This window comes from Protopterus annectens, chromosome 15.part0 (assembly GCF_019279795.1).
Source record: "Protopterus annectens isolate FY-2018-M chromosome 15.part0, PAN1.0, whole genome shotgun sequence".
NCBI lineage: Eukaryota > Metazoa > Chordata > Ceratodontiformes > Protopteridae > Protopterus > Protopterus annectens.
The window spans coordinates 491,368,287-491,390,916 of NC_056749.1; the positions used below are offsets into that span (position 1 = coordinate 491,368,287).

The 22,630-nt window shown below is 44.9% G+C and overlaps 1 protein-coding gene across 2 annotated transcripts in view; it reads left to right on the forward strand.

Annotated features, from left to right (window-relative positions):
• Window positions 1-22,630, forward strand: part of STAG2 (stromal antigen 2) — a 3,222,550-nt gene that overhangs the window by 539,251 nt on the left and 2,660,669 nt on the right. For both annotated transcript variants that reach the window (XM_044057319.1, XM_044057321.1), the window contains exon 6: window positions 15,980-16,184. In XM_044057319.1, coding sequence (XP_043913254.1) covers window positions 15,980-16,184 — 205 coding nt within the window. The remainder of the gene's footprint in view (window positions 1-15,979; window positions 16,185-22,630) is intronic.

The window sequence follows — 22,630 nt, forward strand, 5'->3', positions numbered from 1 at the left end:
TGGCGTCTAGAGCCCGGGCTTCCTTTGGTTCCACGGTTCTCAGGAGTATTTTCCTATGAGCCTCTCTGGTTAGAGGAGCTAGGGACGCTGTCCCGTCAGTAATGAATGTAGGCGAGATAGGACCACATAACATCAGTTAGTTATGTACTCACCATAACGATCTATGTATGTGGTCCATCTCGCTTACATTCTTACGTACACTCCCACCTGCCCCCTTCCTGAAGGATTTGGAGGAAAATTGCTATGAGACCCTTCAAAATTGTTTTTTTGTTCCTTTTTCCTGGTTGGCGATTTTCCTCTTAGTGAGGGTTGTGTATGTGGAGTGATTGCGATGTATGCAAACAAGATCTGAGGGTTGGGGCGAGGTGCATCCTGGGATACTGGGTTAGCCCAGCCAATTAGAGACTTCGTGCTAGAGAAAAATAGTCGGCTGAGTCTGAGCCGATTCTCTGCTCCGAACCAGTCAGTAATGAATGTAGGTGAGATGGACCACATACATAGATTGTTATGGTGAGTACGTAACTGTTTTAGGGATTCTTCCTCTGCTAAATCCTACCAGTACTCCTGAAAGGAGGCTCTATTGTCTTCCTCTGGAGGCAGTTATGGGATGCTTATCCCTGCACCAAAATGCCTAGCTACAAATAAGATAGGGTACTTGGGTGCAAAGGATTATATCTAGAGGCTGTTACAATTCCCTTTTCCCTTTCCTCTCCCGTATGCAAGAAAATCCTGACAATGTCCTATTCATATGCTGCTGTATCCATAACATCAGGGAGTTTGCCTTTGGTGAATTCTCGTTTGTCCAGCCATTATACAAAAGTTAAATGCTAGGGTGCGCACTATGTCCCGCATCTCTCTTTTGGGCATCTGTCGTAAACAGATGTCTGGTATAAAATGGATGTCAGCATGCACCACCTTCAGAACTTTTCTGCCGCCTATGTGACTGCCAGCTCTGGTCGCCTTTTTGGAATAAGTGATTTCGCACCGTCTGACTTCAGATTACCTCATAGGGTTTTTTTTTTGCTTGCTACTGCTTTGGGTTCATGTCAGGTATGAAGGGCAAAGTGTAGGTGTGGAAGGCAAATTCCATGTAAGGACTCACATGATCTCTGCCTGTATTGCTTAGGCCCGGAACATTACCATACCAGCTGTAGGAGTTGTCAGGCCTTCGTCCCCAAAAGCCCTTAGAAGCTGCTTAGCATTGAAACTCTACCTAGAGAATCAGAGGCTTACACAGTTAGCTTCTCGTATGGATCCTATGTCAGGTTCCTTGGATGAGCCACCAGTCAAGAGGGAGAAAAATTCTAGGCCTGAACTCACTGCTGCTCCCTCTACTCCAGCAGCACGTCTCGAGGCCGGTGAAGGCCTGGAGTTTGAGCTGGAGTCCTCGGACCTTCCTTTGGCGGATAGCCTGGAGGAAGCTAATACACCACCCAAGGCCACGTCCCGGAGGGATTCGCAGGCATCCGAATCGGTTGTCATAGGGGAACCTAAATCCCTTAGACACCATTTTTTCAGAATATGTGCTAGAAGTTCTGCAGGAGGCTAAAAAACCTGCAACTAGGAAATTCTAAATTTCCAAATGGAAAAGGTTTTCCATCTGGTGCCACAAAAAGGACCTACACCTGCTGTCAGTTGATGTTCCAGTGGTTTTGTCCTAGCTGCGTGAATTGACTAGGGGAGAGTTGTCCTACTCTTCGTGAAGGCTCACCTTTCAACCATCTCTGGTCGTCTGCTTGTGTGTCCAACTTTGGCCTCTAGGTTAGAGGTAAACCTGCTCTTTAAAGGCATCCTTCATATCAGACCGCCAAGGAAACCAATTCCTCCTCCTTGGGATTTCAGTTTTGTGCTAGAGAAGCTTACACTGGGACCTTTTGAACCAGCAAGCTCTTCCCCTGCAACACTGCACCTGGAAAACAGTTTTGTTAGTGTCCATTACCTCTGCTTGAAGGGTTTCAGAGTTACAGGCCTTTAAGTACAATCCCCCCCATCACTGTCTTTCATAGAGAGAGGGTTTCCCTGTGCACTAAACCTACCTTTATGCCTAAAGCGGTAAATGAGTTATTCCTAAATCAGTCCATTAACCTTCCTACCTATTTTCCTTCCCCGCAGTGTCCCAGTTTGAGAATATTGCACACTTTAGATGTACATATACAGTTCAGATACTACCTTGACAAAACCAAGCATTTTTGTAAGTCTGACCATCTGTCTGTTACCACCCAAGAGTTCTGGGTCAATCAGTTTCCAAGCAAACTATTTCAAACTGGATTTCTAAAGCTGTTTCATTTTGCTATTTGTATTTGGTAAGACCCTTACTTTCTCAGTGAAGGCTCACTGTACTACATCAGTTTCATCCTCTGGCACTCTTTGTGGTTGGGCGATGGCCCTATGAGGCATTTACATGGTCTTCTGCCCATACTTTCACTAAACATTACAAGCTTGATACTATCTCAAAGTCCAGAGCTGGGTTTGCAAGAAGAATCCTGCACGGATTTGTATAAAAAACACTGGCTTATCCTTCTCCCACCTTGTCCAAAGATTGAGCTTTTGCATTCTCCCTTATGTTACGAATATTGCAGCATATGAGAAGGACACAGAATAGATGTGTAAAGTCTTGCCATAAACATAGATGATCGTGTTCCACTGTTGGTCATCACATTTGGTTTATCCCTGTCAGGGTAGCCTTCGGCCGGCCCAAATACCAGATGATTAATATTTCTGCGTCGTTTGCTGTCACTCCAGGACTGACGTCAGGTCGTCAGTAGAATAAAGTAAGGCAGCCAACGCTATTACATCAGTCTTTCTTGCCATGGAACTCGTAGCAGAAGCATTTCTCATGAGTGCTGGTCAGCAGCTACCTGAGTTTTGTGTTCCAAATTGAAGCTGAAGTCTTCTAAAGCCAAGTACCCCTTTGGGGATCTTTTTTTCTTGCACTAACAGATGTCAGAAAGTTAACAATTATCTCGCCTGTGGAAAGCAAATACCACACCGAGACTTTCATTCTTACTGCGTCACTTGCTTAGGGTCCAGACCATGATGTCCCCTGCTGGCGCTTCTGTGCTTTGTTCAGTGCCAGAACTATACGTTGTCAGGCCCTTATTGTAGCTAGATACTTTCGCTTATAGTCTTTGAATTCCAGTATGGCTTCGGTAAGCCATCTTGACAGCATGCTCCATCAACAAAGGACTACCTTTCTCACCACCCCACGCTGCCCAGACCCTCACCACAGATGCGTCCGATTATACCTGGGGTGCACACCTGGGATGGCAGGTGCATATAGGGCCAGTGGAGCCCACAGCAAATCCATCTGCACATCAAGCAAAATGATGATAGCCGTCCAGCACGCCTTGACAACTTTCAAAGCCCTTCTCTCCCCAGGGTCTCTCCTGATCAAAACCAACACAACTGTGATGTACATCAACCAGCAGGTAGGGACTCGGTCCTACCTTCTATGCAGGCTGGCCATGACCCTTTGGCACACAGCCTCTGCCATGCAACCCCACCTGTTAGCACAATTCCTATCAGGTTCTCTCAACTGTTTGGCAGACCGCTTAAGCAGAAATCTTTTGGATCCACATGAGTGGCAGCTCAACCAAAGAACCTTCACCCTAATAACTCAGAAGTGGTGCACCCCGAAGGTCGGCCTCTTTGCCTCTCACACCAACCATCAGCTCAGCAAGTTCTGCACCAGGGAGCATCACTACATGGCATGGAAGGTGGATGCCCTGTCCTTCCCCTGGGTCAGTCTATTGGTATATGCTTTTCCTCCACTACCTCTCACCCCCCAGGGTACTGCTCAGAATAAAGGAGGAAAAACCAAGGACATTACTTATTGCTCCAAACTGGCCTTGCCAGCACTGGTACCCTTGCTGTGCAGCCTGTCCCCTCTGCCGCTTTGGCATCTCCCTCAGATTCCAAACCTCCTGACCCAGAGGGAAGGGGAATTCATGCATCCCCAATTGCAGACACTCAATTTGGCAGCTTGGCCTATTTCCTAACCCCCCCATCAGTCTGCCAACCTCAGCAAACAAGTTCTAGATGTTATATGTGAGGCCAGGCACCCTAGCACTAGAAAGTCTAATGCTGACAAATGGAAAAGGTTCTGCACTTGGATTCAGGCTAAGGGAGCCAATACAGCACGGTCCTCCCTCCCTCTCATCCTGGATTATTTAGCTGGCCTGCTACACAGTGGACACTTCTCTTTTAAAATTCATGCCTCTGCGATCTCTGCTCATTTTCCCACTGAGCCAGTCCTTTTTCTCACACCTTTTGCTCAGGCACTTCCTAAGAAAGGCTAGTAACTTGAGGTCACCCAAAAGAGCACCAACCCCAGCTTTGGACCTTAACTTTGTATTAGAAAAGCTCACCCTCTCCCCTTCAAACCTGCCTGTTCAGCAGAGCTAAAATTTCTCTCCTGGAAGACTGCCTTCCTTCTGGCCATCACTTCAGCCAGAAGGGTCTTTGAGCTGGAAGCACTCATGGCTGTGGAATCCTTCAACTTCCATGATGACAGGGTTATCCCTCAGGACTAACCCATCCTTCATGCCCAAGGTGGTGTTCAATGTGGCTTTCAACCAATCCATTAATTTGCCCACCTTTTTCACTTACCCACAGAACAAGGGGGAATGGATCCTTTACTCTCTAGATGTGCACAGACAGCTCAGATTCTGTCTAGACAGAACTAAATCCTTCAGAAAGTCTGATCAATTGCTGGTTAGCTTTGCTGCAGGAGTAGAAGGCAAGGACATCTCCAAATGGATAGCACATTGCATCCATTTCTGTTAAAAACAACACCAAAAGCCTCCCCCCAAGGGGGTTATGACTCACTCCACAAGAGCAGCCTCCACCTCTGCAGCTTTTCTCAGAGGAGTCTCCACCAGGGGCATCCTAGAGGCTGCCACCTGGACATCTGTTTACACCTTCAAACATTACCACCTGCTTTTCTTCTCCAAATCCAGGGCAGGGTTTTCCTCTGCAGTCTTGCAGGGCATCCTAGTCAGCCCCTAGTTTCCTTGACTGCCTCCACCCTTTTTCCTCAGCTTTGGGAATCGACCCAAATGTGATGACTGCAACAGTGAAACACTAACATAGTACAGTTATGTACACTTGCCATAAGTGTAGATGTTAGAGTGTATTCACTGTTGCAGTCCTAGTTTCCCGCCTTCCATCCCCCTTTTCTTCTCTTTCCTTACAAGGGACATATTGATACTTACTTTCTACTGGTGGGGTTCTTCCACCAGAACCTGGCTCCCACTTGGGAGCTTCTGACAGGTTTGGGCAAGAAAAACTGTTGTAATGGTGTTGGCTGCCTTACTTTATACTACTGACGACCTGACATCAGTCCAGGAGCAACAGCAACTGACACAGCAATACTAAGCCCCGGGTATTTGTGCCTGCCGAGGGCTACCCTGGCAGGGATAACCCAAATATGATGACTGCAACAGTGAATAAACTCTAACATCTACATGTATGGTAAAAGTACACAACTGTACTATGTCATTCTCTTCTGTGTGCTGCATTATTGTTCCCCTCCACCTTCCTCTTGATCCTTGCCTAATTGTCTTGCTGATATGCTTCCTAGCTAGGATCTCAAGCTGGTGGTGGGTGAAATACAGATGTCCTTCAAGAATGCAACTGCAGTCATAACATGTGGGTTGTCCTGCCTCAGGCAGCCCTCGGTCGGCCGGATTCCAAAGTCTGGGTCCGACGTCGGCTGATGTCGCCTTTCTCTCCGACGTCAGAGTGGCTGGAGTACATAAGCATCAGCCGACGCCATTTTATTCAGTCTTTCTTGCCGCACGGTGCCCGAAGCAGAAGCAGTTCGCAAGTGCCGATCGGTCAGCTCCTGTATTCTACGATACTGAAGTCATCAAAAAAGCTAAGTACCCCGTTGGGGACCTTTTCTTGCCTCAGCCGATGTCAGAAATTACTGAAAAAGTTAACAATTGTCTTTTTTGTGGTAAACAAATACCTCATAAGGATTTCCACTCTTACTGCCTCCCTTGCCTGGGCTCAGACCACGACGTCTCGGCCTGTGCTCGCTTCAACAAGTGCACTCTCAGGCGCCGGGCGGAGTTCGCTGAAGATTTTTTTGGCGATAAATTTGCTTACACCATGCCTTCGGATCTTCCGACATCGCAAACTCCCAAAAAGCGAAAAGACCGGTACTGACATCCTAGGCCCGCGTCTACCACCGACTCCACGCCAAAACCTAGCGCAAGTGCTCCGGTTCCTTCTGAGACGGTCTCTCCACCGCTCCGAACCGAAGACACCGCGTGCGGCGACTCGATTCCAGACATTACTCCGCCAGTTATAGATTTTCCTCCGGATACCGAAACCGAGGAAATGCCCGAGACCATTGCTGTAGACAAGGTCACTCCTGCACGTGGAGCTGCCAGGCCTCCTATGGCCATGTCTATTAAGGCCTACACTAGGGCTAAGGCAGCCAGCAAAACAAAGCATATTACTTCCAAATCCTTACCTCAGCCGACTCCGGAGACACAAATTATGTCCATGGCTGCTGATTTAATTTCCATGATTAGAGGTTCACAGGCCCATCCTGAGAGAGCATCCCAGCCTCCTCCTGATAAAAGGCCCCAGGTTGAACCCTCTGACCCTACTCCTTCAGATGAAGACTCTGAGGGCTCTGTTCACCCTGATAGCCAGGAAGAGCTCTTCCAGACCTATGAGGACTCGGATGCAGAAGATTCCATACCTTCGGCCTCCCCTCCTGAGGATATTTATTTTGGGGAAGTTCTGCACACCATGAGGGAACATTTCAAGTGGCAGGGTCAGGAATATTCTGATTCTAGGAAGCGCCTTAGGACTTTCCTTAAGAAGCCTCAGCAAAGGCCCTTGGCTATTCATCCTGTACTTGATGTCCTGGATGATTTGTATTCTGACTCTAGTGCTACCCCTGATTCTCTTCCTCCTGCTCCAGCCAAGCCAGACAGGTATTACAGGGTCCCAGAAACTCATTCCCATTTATTCAGGGCCCATACTGCTGATTTGGAAACTATTTCACAGGGGCCTAAAGGAGTTTCAGCCTCCACCTCAAAAAATCCTTTGCCCTCCAACAGGGAAGCAAGGTCATTAGAGAGATGGGGTAAAAAGGTTTACACATCCACTACCTTATCTATGAGAGCTTTAAATTGCCTTTTTCATATGTTCCAATATCAGGATTATCTCTTAGAAGATTTACAAAAAACTTTAGCTTCTCCTGATCCTTTAGACAGGAACACTTTGCAGGAAGCTGTACTTAACACTCAGCAAGTAAGCAACCACTTCCTGCAGTGTGGATATGATGCACTGGAAGCTTCATGTAGGGCAGCTATGACAGGTGTTGTGACGTAGCATGTACCTTGCTGTAGCATGAAGACTTTTGGGTACTGGCTGGACGTATGAGTCAGCTGAACTCACTTAGGTATGAATACTGCAGCTTATAGAAGAGGACATCTATGGTTTTGGTAAAATTTTACACAACTATTGTTTGTAATGCAGTGGTGATACCTTAGATTCTGTCCAAGTACCTTCCCCGATGGTACAAGAGGAATGCCTGAAATATCCCTTGGGTAGAAGTCGTAGGATTGCCTACCTCAACAACATTTGGATTAGGAGTTGGCGTTTACTTTTTTTCTCCAGACATTAGCGTCTCCAAATAATTGTGTAATGTTATGCACAATAAAGGTAAGGGAAGAGCCTATAGTACCACTTTACAGTGAAAGTATGCACTGCAGTTTTTCTCTTGTAACAAAAAAAAAATTTAACGGTATCTATGTGGTCCCATTTAATTGGTCAAGGAGGAATCATGCTGATTAAGATATGAACTTGTGGAGATCAGTCCGGTAGTTTGACTTTGAGACTTGAAATCCCTTGTGTAAGGAATACTGTGCAGTTGTGGTGTCCTACTTGAATGTCTGCTGTTAAGCGGAGTTTTACACACAGCTGCACATTTGGCAGTACAGGTGTTCATACAGCATGCAAAATAGCCTAAAACAGTGAATGAGTAGGGTAAAGTTCTTTGGAAATTAATTTTAAACAGAGTTGCTACCTGAGGGACTTGAAATGCGGAACAGCAGTAATGTCCTTCAAGGATGCATCTGCAGTCATAACATATGGGTTGTCCTGCCTCAGGCAGCCCTTCGGTCGGCCGGATTCCAAAGTCTGGGTCTGGCCTCGGCTGATGTCGCACTTTCCCCGACGTCAGAGCTTCTGGGGTATAAAGGCATCAGCCGACGCCATTTTCCCCAGTCTTTCTTGCCGCGCGGTGCCCGAAGCAGAAGCTGTTCGCAAGTGCCGGTCGGTCAGATCCAGAGATTTCAGCTACCGAAGACTTTAAAAAAAGCTAAGTACCCCGTTGGGGACTCTTTCTTGCCACAGCCGATGTCAGACAAAGTAAATAATTGTTTAACTTGTGGGAAACAAATACCTCATAGGGATTTCCACTCTTATTGCCTTCCTTGCTTAGGCCCAGACCACGACGTATCAGCTTGTTTAGCCTGTGCCTCCTTCAACCGACGGACTCTTAGACGTCGGTCGGAGTTAGCAGAAGAATTTTTCGGATCCGCTTTTGCATATAAAATGCCGTCGGAGACTCCGACTACGCATTTGGCCAAAAAACGCAGGGAAAAGGACCAACACTCGCGGCCCGCGCTTTCGGCTGAAACCACGGCTAGGCCTACCGCGAGTCTCTGTTTCGGCTGAAACCGAGCCCTCTGTTCTTTCTATAACAGAAACCATACCTCCGACAACCGAGGCCAGAGAGGCCCCGGCTGAGTCGGCTTCAGAAATCCCTACCGAAGCTAGCGCTCAAGATTTGTCCGACACCATTCCATTGGACATCTCTACACCTGCACGTGGGGCAGCTAGGCCCCCCAGCTTCTATGTCTATTAAGGCCTTCTCCAGGGCTAAAGCTGCCAAACTTTCAAAGGCTTTACCTGCCAAATCTACTTCTCAGAGGCCTTCCTCAACCTCTCAGATTCTCAGTCTTGCTGAGGACCTTATATCCTTGATTAGGGGTTCCCAACCTCACCCAGACAGGGCCTCCCAACCTCCACCAGACAAAAGGCCTAGGACTGAACTCTCTGAACCTGTCTCCTCTGATTACTCCACAGATGGATCTGATTTGTCAGACCATCAAGAAGGGGCCTATTCTCCTTATGAGGATTCAGATGCTGAAGATTCTATCCCTTCGGCCTCCCCTCCTGAAGAATTTTCCTTTGGGGAAACCTTGCACTCTGAGGGAACATTTTCAATGGCAGGGTCAGGATTTTTCTGATTCTAGAAAAAGACTAAGGACCTTTTTACATTTGCCCCAGCATAGGCCCTTAGCCATACCACCAGTGCTAACTGTAATTGATGATGTGTATAATGTTGTTAGTTCTGCACCTGATTCTCTTCCCCCGGCCCCTGCCAAACCTGACAGATATTACAGGGTCCCGGATTCTCACTTCCACCTGTATAAAGCCCATGCTTATCTTAGTACCTCCTCCCCCAGTTTGGCTATGGTATTCTACCCATATGTTATGACTGCAGATGCATCCTTGAAGGACATAGTGCAGTTTTGTACCTACCATAAATGTAGATGTCCGATAGGTATGCATCTGCAGTCAGGATTACCCACCCTCCTACCCCTCTGTGGTATTCCTAGGGTGCTGACCCCTCTTTCAGCTAGCTGGGGGAATCTATTATGGTGTATTTGTTTGTTTGTATATATGTATATATATATATATATATATATATATATATATATATATATATATATATATGTATGTATTTTCTGCTACTGTTTGGAACATTCTACATTTATCCAAATTTAGCCTTCCTTGAGGGCACCTGGCATCTGGGGCAAGAAACACTGAGGAAAATGGCGTTGGCTGATGCCTTTATACCCCAGAAGCTCTGACGTTGGGGAAAGTGCGACATCAGCCGAGGCCAGACCCAGACTTTGGAATCCGGCCGACCGAAGGGCTGCCTGAGGCAGGACGACCCATATGTTATGACTGCAGATGCATACCTATCGGACATCTACATTTATGGTAGGTACAAAACTGTACTTTCTAAGCTGGGTCCTTAAAACTTAGTTTAGCAGTGTTTTTAGTAAAATGTTTGTGTTCAGTGCTTAACTTCACTGAGCAGTACAATTACCATGTATAGGTACAATGAACATTTGGATCATGATTGGAAAAATGTATTTGCCACTGCTGACAGTCCTTGTGTAAAAATATTTAAATACTTTTTTTTTGAGCAATATCACACTTTTCTGTTATTGTCCATCAATCTTTGGCTTCTATTTTCTTAGTTCTTCTCTAGTGCAGGCAAATATTTGGTATTCAAAAATGGTTTTCTTAGACTTTTCTTGTTGGGTCATGATGCCTTGATGAATCATTTCTCTGTTCCTTATTTTCTGGGTTGCTACAGCTTGTTTTTAGTGGTCATGCATGCATTGAGTCAGTTTATATTGGCAGATAAATGATCTGTTGGCTTGCCTTTTGTATGGACTGCCTGTAAAAGATAATGAAGATAAATATGCTGAAAACAAGCAAATGAAATATAAATTTGAACAAATTTTGTTAGCTGATTTGCTAAAATGTAAGCTTAGCTACTGTTGCTAGGAGGACTACTACATTTTGGACAAGCTAAAAAAATGAACTTATAAAAGTTGTATTAAATCAGAACACTGCAATGATGAAAATGGTCTCTGTAAATGAAGGTGTAAAGGAGATGTCCTTGTTTCATTTATTGTAGTATTCTTAACATGAGGGAGCTCACCACTGCTGGTGACTTTCACTACTGTGGAATGCATGGTGCATTACATGTAGGCTGCTGTTGAATGATTGCTGTAAAAGTGATGTATACACACATTGCATGGTACCGTTACACGCACATCTATCTCAGAACTTCTCTGCTGCCAGTCCATACTCCACCTTGAATGTCTGTCTCTGCAGTGAGCCGTTTTCTGCATATTTTCAGATGAGTGCCGCGTTGGGGAAACTTGTTTCTTTTACTGCTGTTTACTGGTAGTGTTCATGTCATCCAAAAAGGCAAATGCCAGTGTGCAAGGCAAATGCCATATAAAGGTGGCCATCTTAAGTGTCTTCTGTCTTGGGCTTACCCATGATCACAAATCCTGTCCCATTTGTCAGGCCTTTGTACTCAGGACAGTTACATTTACTTGGAAAACCAGTGCTTAACGTTATAAATGAAAAGTGCAATGGAGACATCCTTGGGGACCCTAAGTCGATTTGGTTGCTAAATGCAGGGCCAAAAAGCCAAGGCCTGAAGCTGCTGCTGTACCCCATCATACAGATGTCTCTCCCAGGATGGATGAGAGCCCAGAGATAAGGCCAGTTTCTGGTTCTACGTAGGCAGAGCCTGATGCTACGGCTGTTTTGGATCTGACGACTGGCATGTCCTAAGAGGCTTAGGCATCCGTCCAGGATGTAGAGAGGGGACCTAGGCTTATAATAACTGAAGCCTTAAAGGGGTACCTCAGATCCTGGTGTGGGAGAAAATCCATTCAGTTATCATAAAATGTAGGCCTACGTCTGGCCCTCCAACATTGCATAGGGCAGACCTGCATCGATAGAAGAAGCAAAAAACAAAACATTTGTCCCTCCAAAAGAACCTCATAGTGACTTGGAACAATTCACCCAAGGACTTTATGGCCCTTAACACACTTCTCTGGAGTTTCAGTACACTGCCATGCACAGCATCCCCACAAAAAGTCAGGGAAGAGGTTTCCACAGATAGTGGCCCCTCAAGAGTAATCTCCAGCATAATCCTCGGATCATTATCCCATCTATATTATGCTTCCGTAGAGGAGAATTCCAATGGAACTGACTCGCCTATGGAAGAACTCTCCTTTGGTAAGACCCTAGTTAAAATGAGGGAACATTCAAATTGGATAGCACTCTGGTATCAGAAGTACAAAGAAGGTCCTACGACCTTCTGCAGATGGAAACCCCAGTCCTTCAGCTGTTACTCCTGTTGCCTCTTTTTCTGGATGCTTTTGCCTCTGCTTCCGAGACCCCAGACTCTCTGCCTGCCTACTGCTAAGAAGCTTGACTGATTTTACAAAGTCCCTGAGAACTGTAAATTCCTTCTGTCCTTCAGCAGTTCCAATGGTGATTTCATTGACTTCAAAGGAGTAACCTGGATGGTTTGTCTGAACAGTTGCACTTTATTTGATCCTGAAGCAGCACGTTTATTTAAATCTCTGCAGGAAAAGTGAAAAGAGATGCAGGAATTAAAGTGCTTCTTTGTTTTGCCAGTCCCTAAATTCCAAAGAAATTACCCAGCAAAGACTGCCCTTTGTATGCAAGTACTCATCCTCCTCCACTTAAAACAAAAAAAGGAAGGTAGGAGACCTAAACAGTCCAGGGGTGCCCCTGCAATTCTGCTTTAGAAGAAGCCCTTTCCAGACGATCCTGATTCCCTGTGACCAAGTCACACAACTACTATTCCACTTTCCCAGCACCTCTCTGTCCCTGCCAGCCTGTGAAAGTATAACTCAAGACTCCTGGGTCCTCCATCATTCATAAAGGATATTTTCTGGTATGGGATTCACTGCCTTCTTTCAGGGTCACTCCCCATCCACCAAAGGAACAACTACCCTTCTTTTCAGAGGTACTTCTAGACCTATGGAGACGAGGAACAATTCAATAATTCCCTCAAGGCCAAAAAGAAAGGTTTCTGTTCTAGAATGTTCTTGGTGTCCAGAAAGGATGGCCCTTTGAGGCCCACCTTTCTGATGGTACCCTCATGTTAACTCTGTATGTTAACTCTTCAAACCTTGTTCCCTCTAATTCTGCCACAAGTCTTCTTAGCTTCCCTGGATATCAGAGATGCATATCTACGCATTCCCATACACCTGTAATACAGGAGGTTTTTACACTTCTCTGTGACTTCCTGGCATTTTCAGTTCTCTGCCTTGCCCTTTGGACTTTATACCTCACCAAGGCTGTTTACAAAATGCCTAGCTCCTGTGATTGCCTTTTGCAGGCTGCAGGCCTCCATGGTTTCCCTTAGCTAGGCGATCTCCTCTTTATGGCAACTTCCCCAGAGATCTTAGAGGAAAATATTCTTTTTGACATTTCTCTTTTGCAAAGACTAGGTTTCACCATAAACTTCAAAAAATCCATTCTCTGCCCCTCAGGGTCACATCATCCTGCGGTGCAGGATTCTGGGAAACCTCATGAGTCTCTCTCCCCCTTCTCAAAAGGCACTGGACCTCAAGTCCTACTTGAGAATTCTGTTGCCTCTTCACCACATTTCAGCCAGGGAATTCCTCAGGATTTTAGGTTACATGGCGGCCACTATTCCAATGCCCCCCCCCCCCACACACACACACACATACATACACACACACAAATCTTCAGACTTCACATGAGGAAACTCCCACTGTTTTTTAAAGTCTGTCTGGATGCAGCATTCACACCCTCTAGACTTTCCAGTTCCGCTCATACCTTGTCTGAAGAGAGAACTTCAGTGGTCCATCCAAGAAGCGTCATTCAGTTCAGCCCCCCCCCCCCCCCACCTCCAGTTAGAGCTGTTCACAGACACTTCAGATGTAGGATGAGTGGTAGCTTTTGGAAACTTGAAAGCTGAAGGGTAGGGTCCCCCTCTCAACAAATGGAAAACATCACTGTAATGGAGATGAAGGCCCTGCCACTAGCCATTCAAACCTTTCATCCTCTCTCCCAGGAGCTATAAAAGTATTCACAGACCGTGACAATCCTCTGGTATATGAATGGGGGGGGGGGGATCCTGCCTGTTATACAGGCTGGCATTCCAGGTTTGGGAGCGGGCAGTCCTCTACAGGGTCATGCTCCAGGCAGTATACATCCTGTCCAACCAAAATTGTGTGGCAGAAACCTTTAGCAGATCCCCAACACAGTCCCATGAGTGGATGCTTCAAAGGGATGTGTTTCTGGACATTGCCCACCAGTGGGATATTCCTGAAGTAGATCTGTTTGCCTCCCCCATGAGCAGTCCCTTACCCTCTGGTATGGAAGGTGAACGCCCTTTCATTCTCTTGGAAGGGGATGTTTCTGTATGCATCCCCTCCCCTTTAGAACATTCCAAAAGTTCTGTTCAATGTTAAGCAGGACAAACCAAAAATCTTGTTGGTGATCCCCTTTTGACCAAGACAGCATTGGTTGTTCCTCCTGTATCTAGCCAAGGGCAGTCACCACAAGTTACCTCATAGGTTGGTCCTTCTCACACAAGACAAAGGAACTGTCATCTATCCCCACTTGTCTACCCTTCAGCTGACTCTCTGGATGATGGGGTTTTAATTCCTTTTAAAGACCTCTTCTCCAAGGATGTGCTTAGGGTTCTGCAGGATGCCAGGAAACTCAATACCAGACAATCCACCTAGCCAAGTGAAAGAGATTTTCAATCTGGTGTCTCATACAACCAGGATCCACTATCTGTGGAAGTCACTCTGGTTCTATTCTGTGTGAATTGCTCAATACTAGCTTTGGCTACTCTTCAGTGAAGGCCTGTATGTCAACTGTTTCTGCCCGTCTGCCTCTACCCCCTGCTGTAGCCAGCACATTTGAGACTAAACAATTTCTTAAAGGCGTCCTTCACATTAGGAAACCTGTTCATCCACCCTGGGATCTTAATTTTGTGCTAGAAGAGCTGACTCTTCCTCTGTTCAGGCCAGTTTTGTCAGCATTATTGCAACCATTGCTCCTGGATAACTGTGCTTCTCCTAGATATCACTTCAACCAGACGCATGTCTGATCTCCAGGCCCTTATGGGCTCTTCTCCACTTTATGGTTTTCTATAGACAGGGTGTCCTTGTGTACAGACCCTTTTATGCCTAAGGTAGTCAGTGAATTGTCACTCCACCACTCCATTCAGTTACCCACTTTCTTCCCTTCTGCACAAAACACTAGTGAGAAGTTGCATACTCTGGGTGTGCATAGACAACTTATGTTTTGCATAGACAAGACCATAGCTATTAGAAAATTGGACCAGCTTTTTGTCCATCATCACAGGGCTCTGGGATTGCCTTTTTCCAAGTGGAGTATTTCTGCTTGGATTTCTAATTCTTCTATGTGAAGCATGGTAAAACCCTTGCTGCTTCTGTAAAGCCCCATTCCACTAGGGCTGTAGCTTCATCGGGGGTAGGGGGGCTTCAATGGCTTGGAGACACTATTCTCAAAGCAGCTACTTGGACTTGTGTATATACCTTCACTAAACATTACAGATTGGATTGCATTTCTAGGTCCAGAGCAGGGTTTGCCAGAGCCGTACTCCATGGTTTTCTGGAGAGCTCTATCTCTTCCTCCACTCTCTCTTCATGAGCCTTTGTATTCTCCCTCATGTTAAGAATACTGCAACAGATGAATAGGAGAAAGAGTGGTTGTGTAAAATCTTACCACATCATTAGATGTCCTCCTGTTACCTACTGCAGTATTCCAATTCTTCCCTCATTCCCCATGGTGGTTTGGTTCCTTCCCTTGGATGGTCATACCCTGCCTTACTTAGGCTGGCTTCCTCTTGGGGCATTAATTTCTGAGGTAGATGTGTGTGTATATCACTTTCATGGCCGGCATATATGACAGTAGCCTATGTGCGACGTACCATGCATCCTACAGTAATGTAAGACTTTTGTATACTGGCCGATGTCCAGTAGGCTGCAGTGGAGAGCTCTCCATGTTAATACTGCAACAGAGACGATAAGGACATCTATTGCTATGGTAAGATCTACACAAGTATTCTTTATTTACAATATAATTTGAAGCTCACAGGTAGAGTGAAGCTTTTTATCAAGTTGAGAGGGACTGCTGGAAGCTGTCATTTTTTTCAGCTAGGCATATATCCATTGGTCAATGGTGGATGAATGAATCTTGAATATTAATTTTTTAAACCAAAGTCATTTTATTTGTGTTACTTTGGAATTAGTGTCTGACATAGTTTATTGTGATGTCTTCCTCCTATTTACACTTTCATTCTGCTGTTCAGGACAGTGGTGATTACCCTCTTACTATGGCTGGTCCTCAGTGGAAAAAGTTCAAGTCAAGTTTCTGTGAATTTATTGCTGTGCTGGTTCGACAATGTCAATATAGTATAATATATGATGAGTATATGATGGATACAGTCATCTCTCTGCTTACTGGGCTATCGGATTCCCAAGTTAGAGCATTCAGGCACACCAGCACATTAGCAGGTAAGAAGCCTAACACTCACCAAGCAGTACCATTATTTCTTACTGTATTAATAAAGTAAGCATTTTTATTTGTAGTGATTGGTTTTATCAGTGTGTCACAGATTTTTACTTTTGGAAGCAGACTGACCCCCTGAACACTTCTACTTAGCAGCTTTAAGGGATGTAACATTGTGTGAAACTTTTGGGCTTTATGGTTTACTGTTTCTCATTGCATGCCTGTTGGTGCTAAAAGGGTGAATACAAAGTGGTTTGATGTGAAGGGTGTCATCTGCATTAGCAATTGATGCAGACCTGAAAGGTTGCAGCCTTTTGCAAAAGATACAGAGCAATCTTTTCTTGATGAACCCTTAGATGAAGACCTGCTGTGAAGAACTTAGAAGTTCTTACCTGCTTTTAAGAGAAGCAAAATGTCACATGTTCAACTTTTCTACCTGCCCATCCACAAGTATAGCAGAAATTACAGATGTGAGTAGAGTAAACCAATTTAAGCAGATGAGAATCTTTGTGGAAGAATTTTTGGTATGGCTACAGGGGCATCAGAATGTAGTAAGGTAGGAGGAAGTGTAGAAAGTTCCCTTTTGACAGTGTGTGAGACCATTACTGACTATATCACCAAGACCTTCTTCTGTCAACTCGTGTCTTGTCAGCAGGGATGACTTATTTCATAGAGCTGATTTTGATTTTTCTCCTGCAGGTAGTTAAGGTACATTTTCCTCAGCTTCAGGTTAGTCTTTGGTCATGTTACTTTTATTGATCATGCCCTATCCCTGAGGATCAGATTGTTCGAACTCTCAAGGTATTTCAGTTAATTGTGTGTGGCTCACTGGAAGAAATGCCCCTTTGAGAAGGTTTTCAGATATTTTTCTGTGACTTTTCTGTGTTTCTGCCAGTGATTCAGAATGGTCCTCCAGGGTCTAGCATTGCTGAACAGTTTTTAAAGCATTTAATGTGCACCTCCATTTCTGTTGCAGTTTTTGGACTCTGAGCAAGTCTTCTTAACTGTCGCTGTTTTGTCTACTGATGATTCTTGTGATTCACTGTACGTGATAGACATTCCCAGTTTACCTCCCACCCATTCAGTCTGTCTGCAGTAATGTGGATGTAGAGAAAAGTGCCTAGCTTCAGATTTGGACTTCCTGAGGAAGCAAAGCATCTATATCTATCCTTAGCTAAGCAAGTGGGCTCATAGAAGCCATCTTTCTGGAGGGTTGGCAGATTGGTGTCTTGGACATTGTGCTTCCTCACCCTTCTACACTTTTTTTCTGCACCTTCCTAGGTCTAGCCTGTTCTTGTAGAGATGGGAGATTTTAGTGGTAGACCTGTTAGATACAGAAAAGTGGCCATGTGTTTCTGTCCCAGCAGGCGAGGCTTCTATTTTCAGGTTTAGTGTGGAAGGAACAAACCACAGGCAGATTTTTACAGGATCCTAACGCCATATGTCATCTGATTTTGATGACTCTAGTCATGTAGAAAAAAAGGAAATCCAGTGGCATCTTCGGAGCATGTGACAGCAGTACTGATGATCTGCTCCACCAGGTGTTGTAATTGTTCTCTCTGATAGGTAAAATGTGTCCTTAATGCTGTGTCTTATACTGGCACCTGGAAGAACATCCTGAGACCAGGATTCTGGATTACTATGCTTCTCACGATGCATTGCACATATATTGACCAGTTCTTTCATGTTGCACATTTTGCCCAATATGGGCGAGACTTCTCTGTTAGTTTTCCAGATTTTTTTTACTGATAACCATTCATTGTGCCAGTTTTTGCAAAATTACCAGTGAATATAACGTAATGTCTGATCTTGACCTTTTCATTCATTCCTCAACTGATGGTTCAGATCAGGGATGTAAGTCTGACTTTGCTGCTTCTACCAGGTCATCGATTCAAGAACTGTAAAGCTCCTTCTTTGCTCATAATGTTTTGCCAACCTAACATCTCTTTACCACTATTGGCTTCAGACATGGATCCCTTTTCTCTCGAGCTTTTGATTGGAGGTTTTCAAGTCTTTTATTACCTGTTTGGTCGTGAGTTAAGTTTATAGTTGTAACTTAAATATTTTAGTGTTTTCTTCCTCCCTCCCTCCCATCTTCTTTAAGATAAATGTAGCTGTTTTTCTGATCCTTTTTTGGCTACTGTTTTTTGGCACCCTTAACCAGTACCATTATTGATATTTCTTTATTCTTCGGCATATTTGTGCCTATAATTGTTGGTAGGTTTTCTGTTTTCCATCCCTTTTCTCGGTTTAAAAAAAGTGTGTACCTTTCTATAGTTAATGTTTTTTCTACGCACCTTCTTATTTGGTACATTGTAGTGTCATGGTCTTTTATCCTGGCTGACACGCCTACAGGATTCCAAAAATTTTACCTGTGGGCATAGGCTTCCCAACTCCAGTGCCCACAGGGAATGCATATAATGCCTAGGTCCCACTCACCTTAAAGCAGATTGTTCATTGTGTTCTGGCTTCAATTCCAGGGCTTTAACGGATTGAAGAAACTGAGTTTGAGGCCTTTTTTCCACACATTTCTGCTTCCTCAATTGATGGGGCTCAAACCCCCTACCAAAAAGCCTGACAGAGGCAAATCTGAGTCTTTGCCAAAGGACAGAGTCTTATAAGAGGTCTCCTGACTGTTCTTCGACATCTTTAGCCAGTGTTTGAACCGGTTTGTTTGTTTGCTCAAAGCTGCTAGGAGTTGGGCCTTCTGCCCTTGCTTTACTGTTTCTCAAATACCTGTTGAGAGACAACAAAAGATGAGGGCTTACTTTCAACTGTTTTCTGCTCTTCTGATTAAAACAATATTGCTGCATATCTGTTTAAACTGTGCAGCTGTATTTTACTGCATTTCTTATATTGTTTGCTAATTGAATTCCTGTTACAACTGTAATTATTGTTCATCTGCTTGTTCTGTGTTTCACTTGTTGCACTTGGAAAACACTAGCATAGCCTAGGCACAGGGTTGCTGACTCTAGTACTGCTTGACCTTTGGAGCTTGTAAAACAGCTAATCGTTTGTCTGGAGAGGCCCCGCTGTGCCATTGAGAGAGGGAAGGTACTGTTTGGTCTGATCTAGCTAGAGTTAATGTTGCTGGGCTCTGTTTAGGGCGTTTTGATTGGATAATTTTGAATTTTGGCTGGTTCCTGTTTTTCTGCTTTAAATAGCCGTTGTTTGAACCAGTTTGTGCTTGTTTGCGCATTGTGCACTACTGCACAGAGGGATTGTTAGTTAGATGCCTGCTCTCTAGCCTCACAAGTATTGGCTAAACCAGAGCTCCTTGTGCTTAAGCCTACTAATACCTTCCCCTGCTGTATTTCCTCTTCAACTGTTTTGGCCAGACCAAGATTTCTCTTGTGATCATGAACTGTCAGTTTTCCTTTTCTCCTACCAACCTGGTTGACATGGGTCTTCTGAGACAGTGTAGCAACTGCCTCGTACACTGATAACTCCCTACTTAATCATTCATGTACCATTTTTAAGAAATGCACCTACATTATGAATCTGGAATCGCAGATCTCTTGTGCAGTAGGTAGTATAGAGCGGGTTGTCAGCCCACCTACCACACTTCCTGCTCAACACACAGACCAACATATGCGGAGGTGCTCTCAAAAGAAAATCTACCTCAACACCAGAGACCTCCAAAACACACACACCAGACCAACCATAACACCCAAAGCACACAATACACATAATGACACAGGCACAAGTGTCTCACCATCAAAGGCTGTAAGGCAATGCACATCCACGCCAAGTATCTTAGTCAAAGGAGAGACTATAGTGAGACACCCAGATGTCTCCTTCACCAGACTGAACAAGGAGAAAGTCAGGGTCAGCTGTCTTTATGGAGCCAGGATTCATAAAATGCAGGCATTCAGGTCTCTCAACAAGTACCATTATGATGCGGTCATAGTGCATGTTGGTGTGAATGACTTGAAACTTACCTCCCTGGACTACATGAAGGGGGACACGATTGAGCTCTCTGATAATGTGTTACAGGAAGGTATGGCCCTAGCCTTGAGCAGCATATTTCCATCCCGTAGGATGATACCACAATATTAACAGCAAATCACTGACTTTAATAATTGGCTAAGTTTCTGGAGTCATTGTAAGGGGGTTCCAGTTTCAGCCTGGGATGACATGATTGAGGGACCTCTATGCTTTGCCAGAGGTATTGTCACCCTTGGGATTTCTGCTACTGGCAAAGGCTCTTGCCACTCCCATAGTGCGTTTTTTAGGCAAAGTCACATGGACAAAGCTCCTTGAGGTTTTTTGTTGAAATTTTTTTGTTGGGTTATGCTAAACGCTGAGAGTCTTAGCATGAAGCTGCACTCACTGGAAGCAGTCCTCACCTTGGAATACATAGACATTTGTGCAGTCATGGAGACCTGGTTCAAGGCTGTGGAGAGCACCCCAGCCATACGGGGCTACACCTCCTTCCACACATTCAGACCACAAACTAGACACGAGAACTAAAGGAGGCAGTGTATCAGTATTCATTAAAGATAAATACACATCCAGATTGGTTTAACAGTATGGTTCCCTGGAAATACTTCAAGTGCAGTTAACTTGTTGGAAGGACACCTATTAAGTCATTGCCAGCTACAGGACTCCCTCCATGAATCAAGACACCCACTCTGTTTGGATCTACTTGAGTCTATCAAGGTGTACAGTAGAATACCATGGTTTTGGGCAACTTCAGCTACCCATCTATTGACTGTGTAAATTACCCATGCTTAAGCTCACTTGCCCAAAGGTTCCTTGACTTAACTCTAATGCCCTGGACCAGCTTTTTGACACTCCCACAAGAGGCACCAACATCCTAGATCTGGTGCTTACCAGTATGGGGGACAACTGTAGCACCCCCTACTGTGAGATCTTCCCTGGTGAGATCTTTTCACAAATCAGTATCCGAAGTAACTGTCCCACCTGCCCCCCCCCCCCCCCCCCTGCAGCAACTAGACTAAAAGCATCTCCAAAGCAGGTTATAACCCATTGCAGGATGGTATAAATAGCTTCACTGCACCTCCACCTTCATCTGGAACTGGCAGCTATGCAGAGTTCTACACCAGTGCTTTATACAAACACCTGTATATTTGCATTGACTTGGTCATACCAGATAAGTCCAAAACAAGCTCTTCAAGGAAGAACAAACCTGCCTGGTGGACAACTGGCAATAATAGGATTTACAATAAGAGAAAGAAATTACTGTAAGAATAAAAAGGAGCGGGCCCTAAACTAGGACCCCCCCCCCCCCAGCTTAAACAATCAAGTAAGGCTTCTTGTGAAGTCCTCTAAAGCAAATTATGAATCTAAATTAGCTTCCTCAACTAAGGACAGTCATAAGGCGTTCTTCAGTTGCATCAGTGACCTAAAGGGAAAGGTCCAGATTTGCGGTGAACTGGTAGTTAGTGATACCACATATACTGAGCTTGTGGACATAACTAACTTGTTAGCTAACAGGTTCTGTGAAAACTTCACTCCCCTGTCCCTGCCACACATACACCTTGACATCCCTACCACCTGTCCCCTACCTTACATCTCTAAAGAACGGGTCGTAAGTGCGCTCTTGAAGGCCAAAAAAACAGCATGTATGGGACCGGATAACATTCCTGGCTGTATCCTATATGGGCTCCAACAAGAATTAGCAACACCATTATGTATTCTTTTCAAGTCATAGGCTAAGCACAGACTTCATCCCAGCTGAATGGAAAATGGCCACCATTATCCCCTTGCACAAAGTTGGTGGGTCCACTGACAGAGGGGAATATAGACCCTATTAGCCTGACTAACCTTATCTGCAAGACCATGGAGCAAATCATCATGGAACTTATCAACGAAGTTATAGGTATTCTCCAATCACTTGACCCTTCTGAATGTGGATTTATGAAAGGAAGATCATGCCTGTTAAACCTGGTGGACTTCAAGACAGCCACCAAGGTCCTGTACGAGGGGAAATCTATGCAATGCAGCCCACCTAGACTTAGCCAAGGCTTTTGATGCTATACCCACCTCGGGCATCATTGACAAACTCACCCAGCTAGGAATCAACCCTTATTTCGTTAGGTGTGTCGCCAGCTGGCTCACTGATGGGAGGCAATACAGTCAAAATAGGGGAATCAGCAGACCCATAACCAGTGGTGTTCCACAGGGGCTCAGTCCCAGGACCGCTACTGTTTGGAGTCTTTCTCTGAAGTACAAGCAAAAACTAAAGGTCTGTGGTTGACTAAGTTTGCTGATGACTGCAAACTGGAAGCAGTCATAGTATCTCCAAATGATGTCAACATCCTACAAGTGATTGGTGCTAAAGTCACGGCATTAAACTCTGTGCAAAAAAATGTATTCACCCTTTCGTAAGGGCGATAATCATGCTAACTGTCACATCAGTAGCAACACCCTAAGAATGCTTTCCGTGGTGAGAGATGTGGGTGCACAGGTTAACAGCAACCTTACC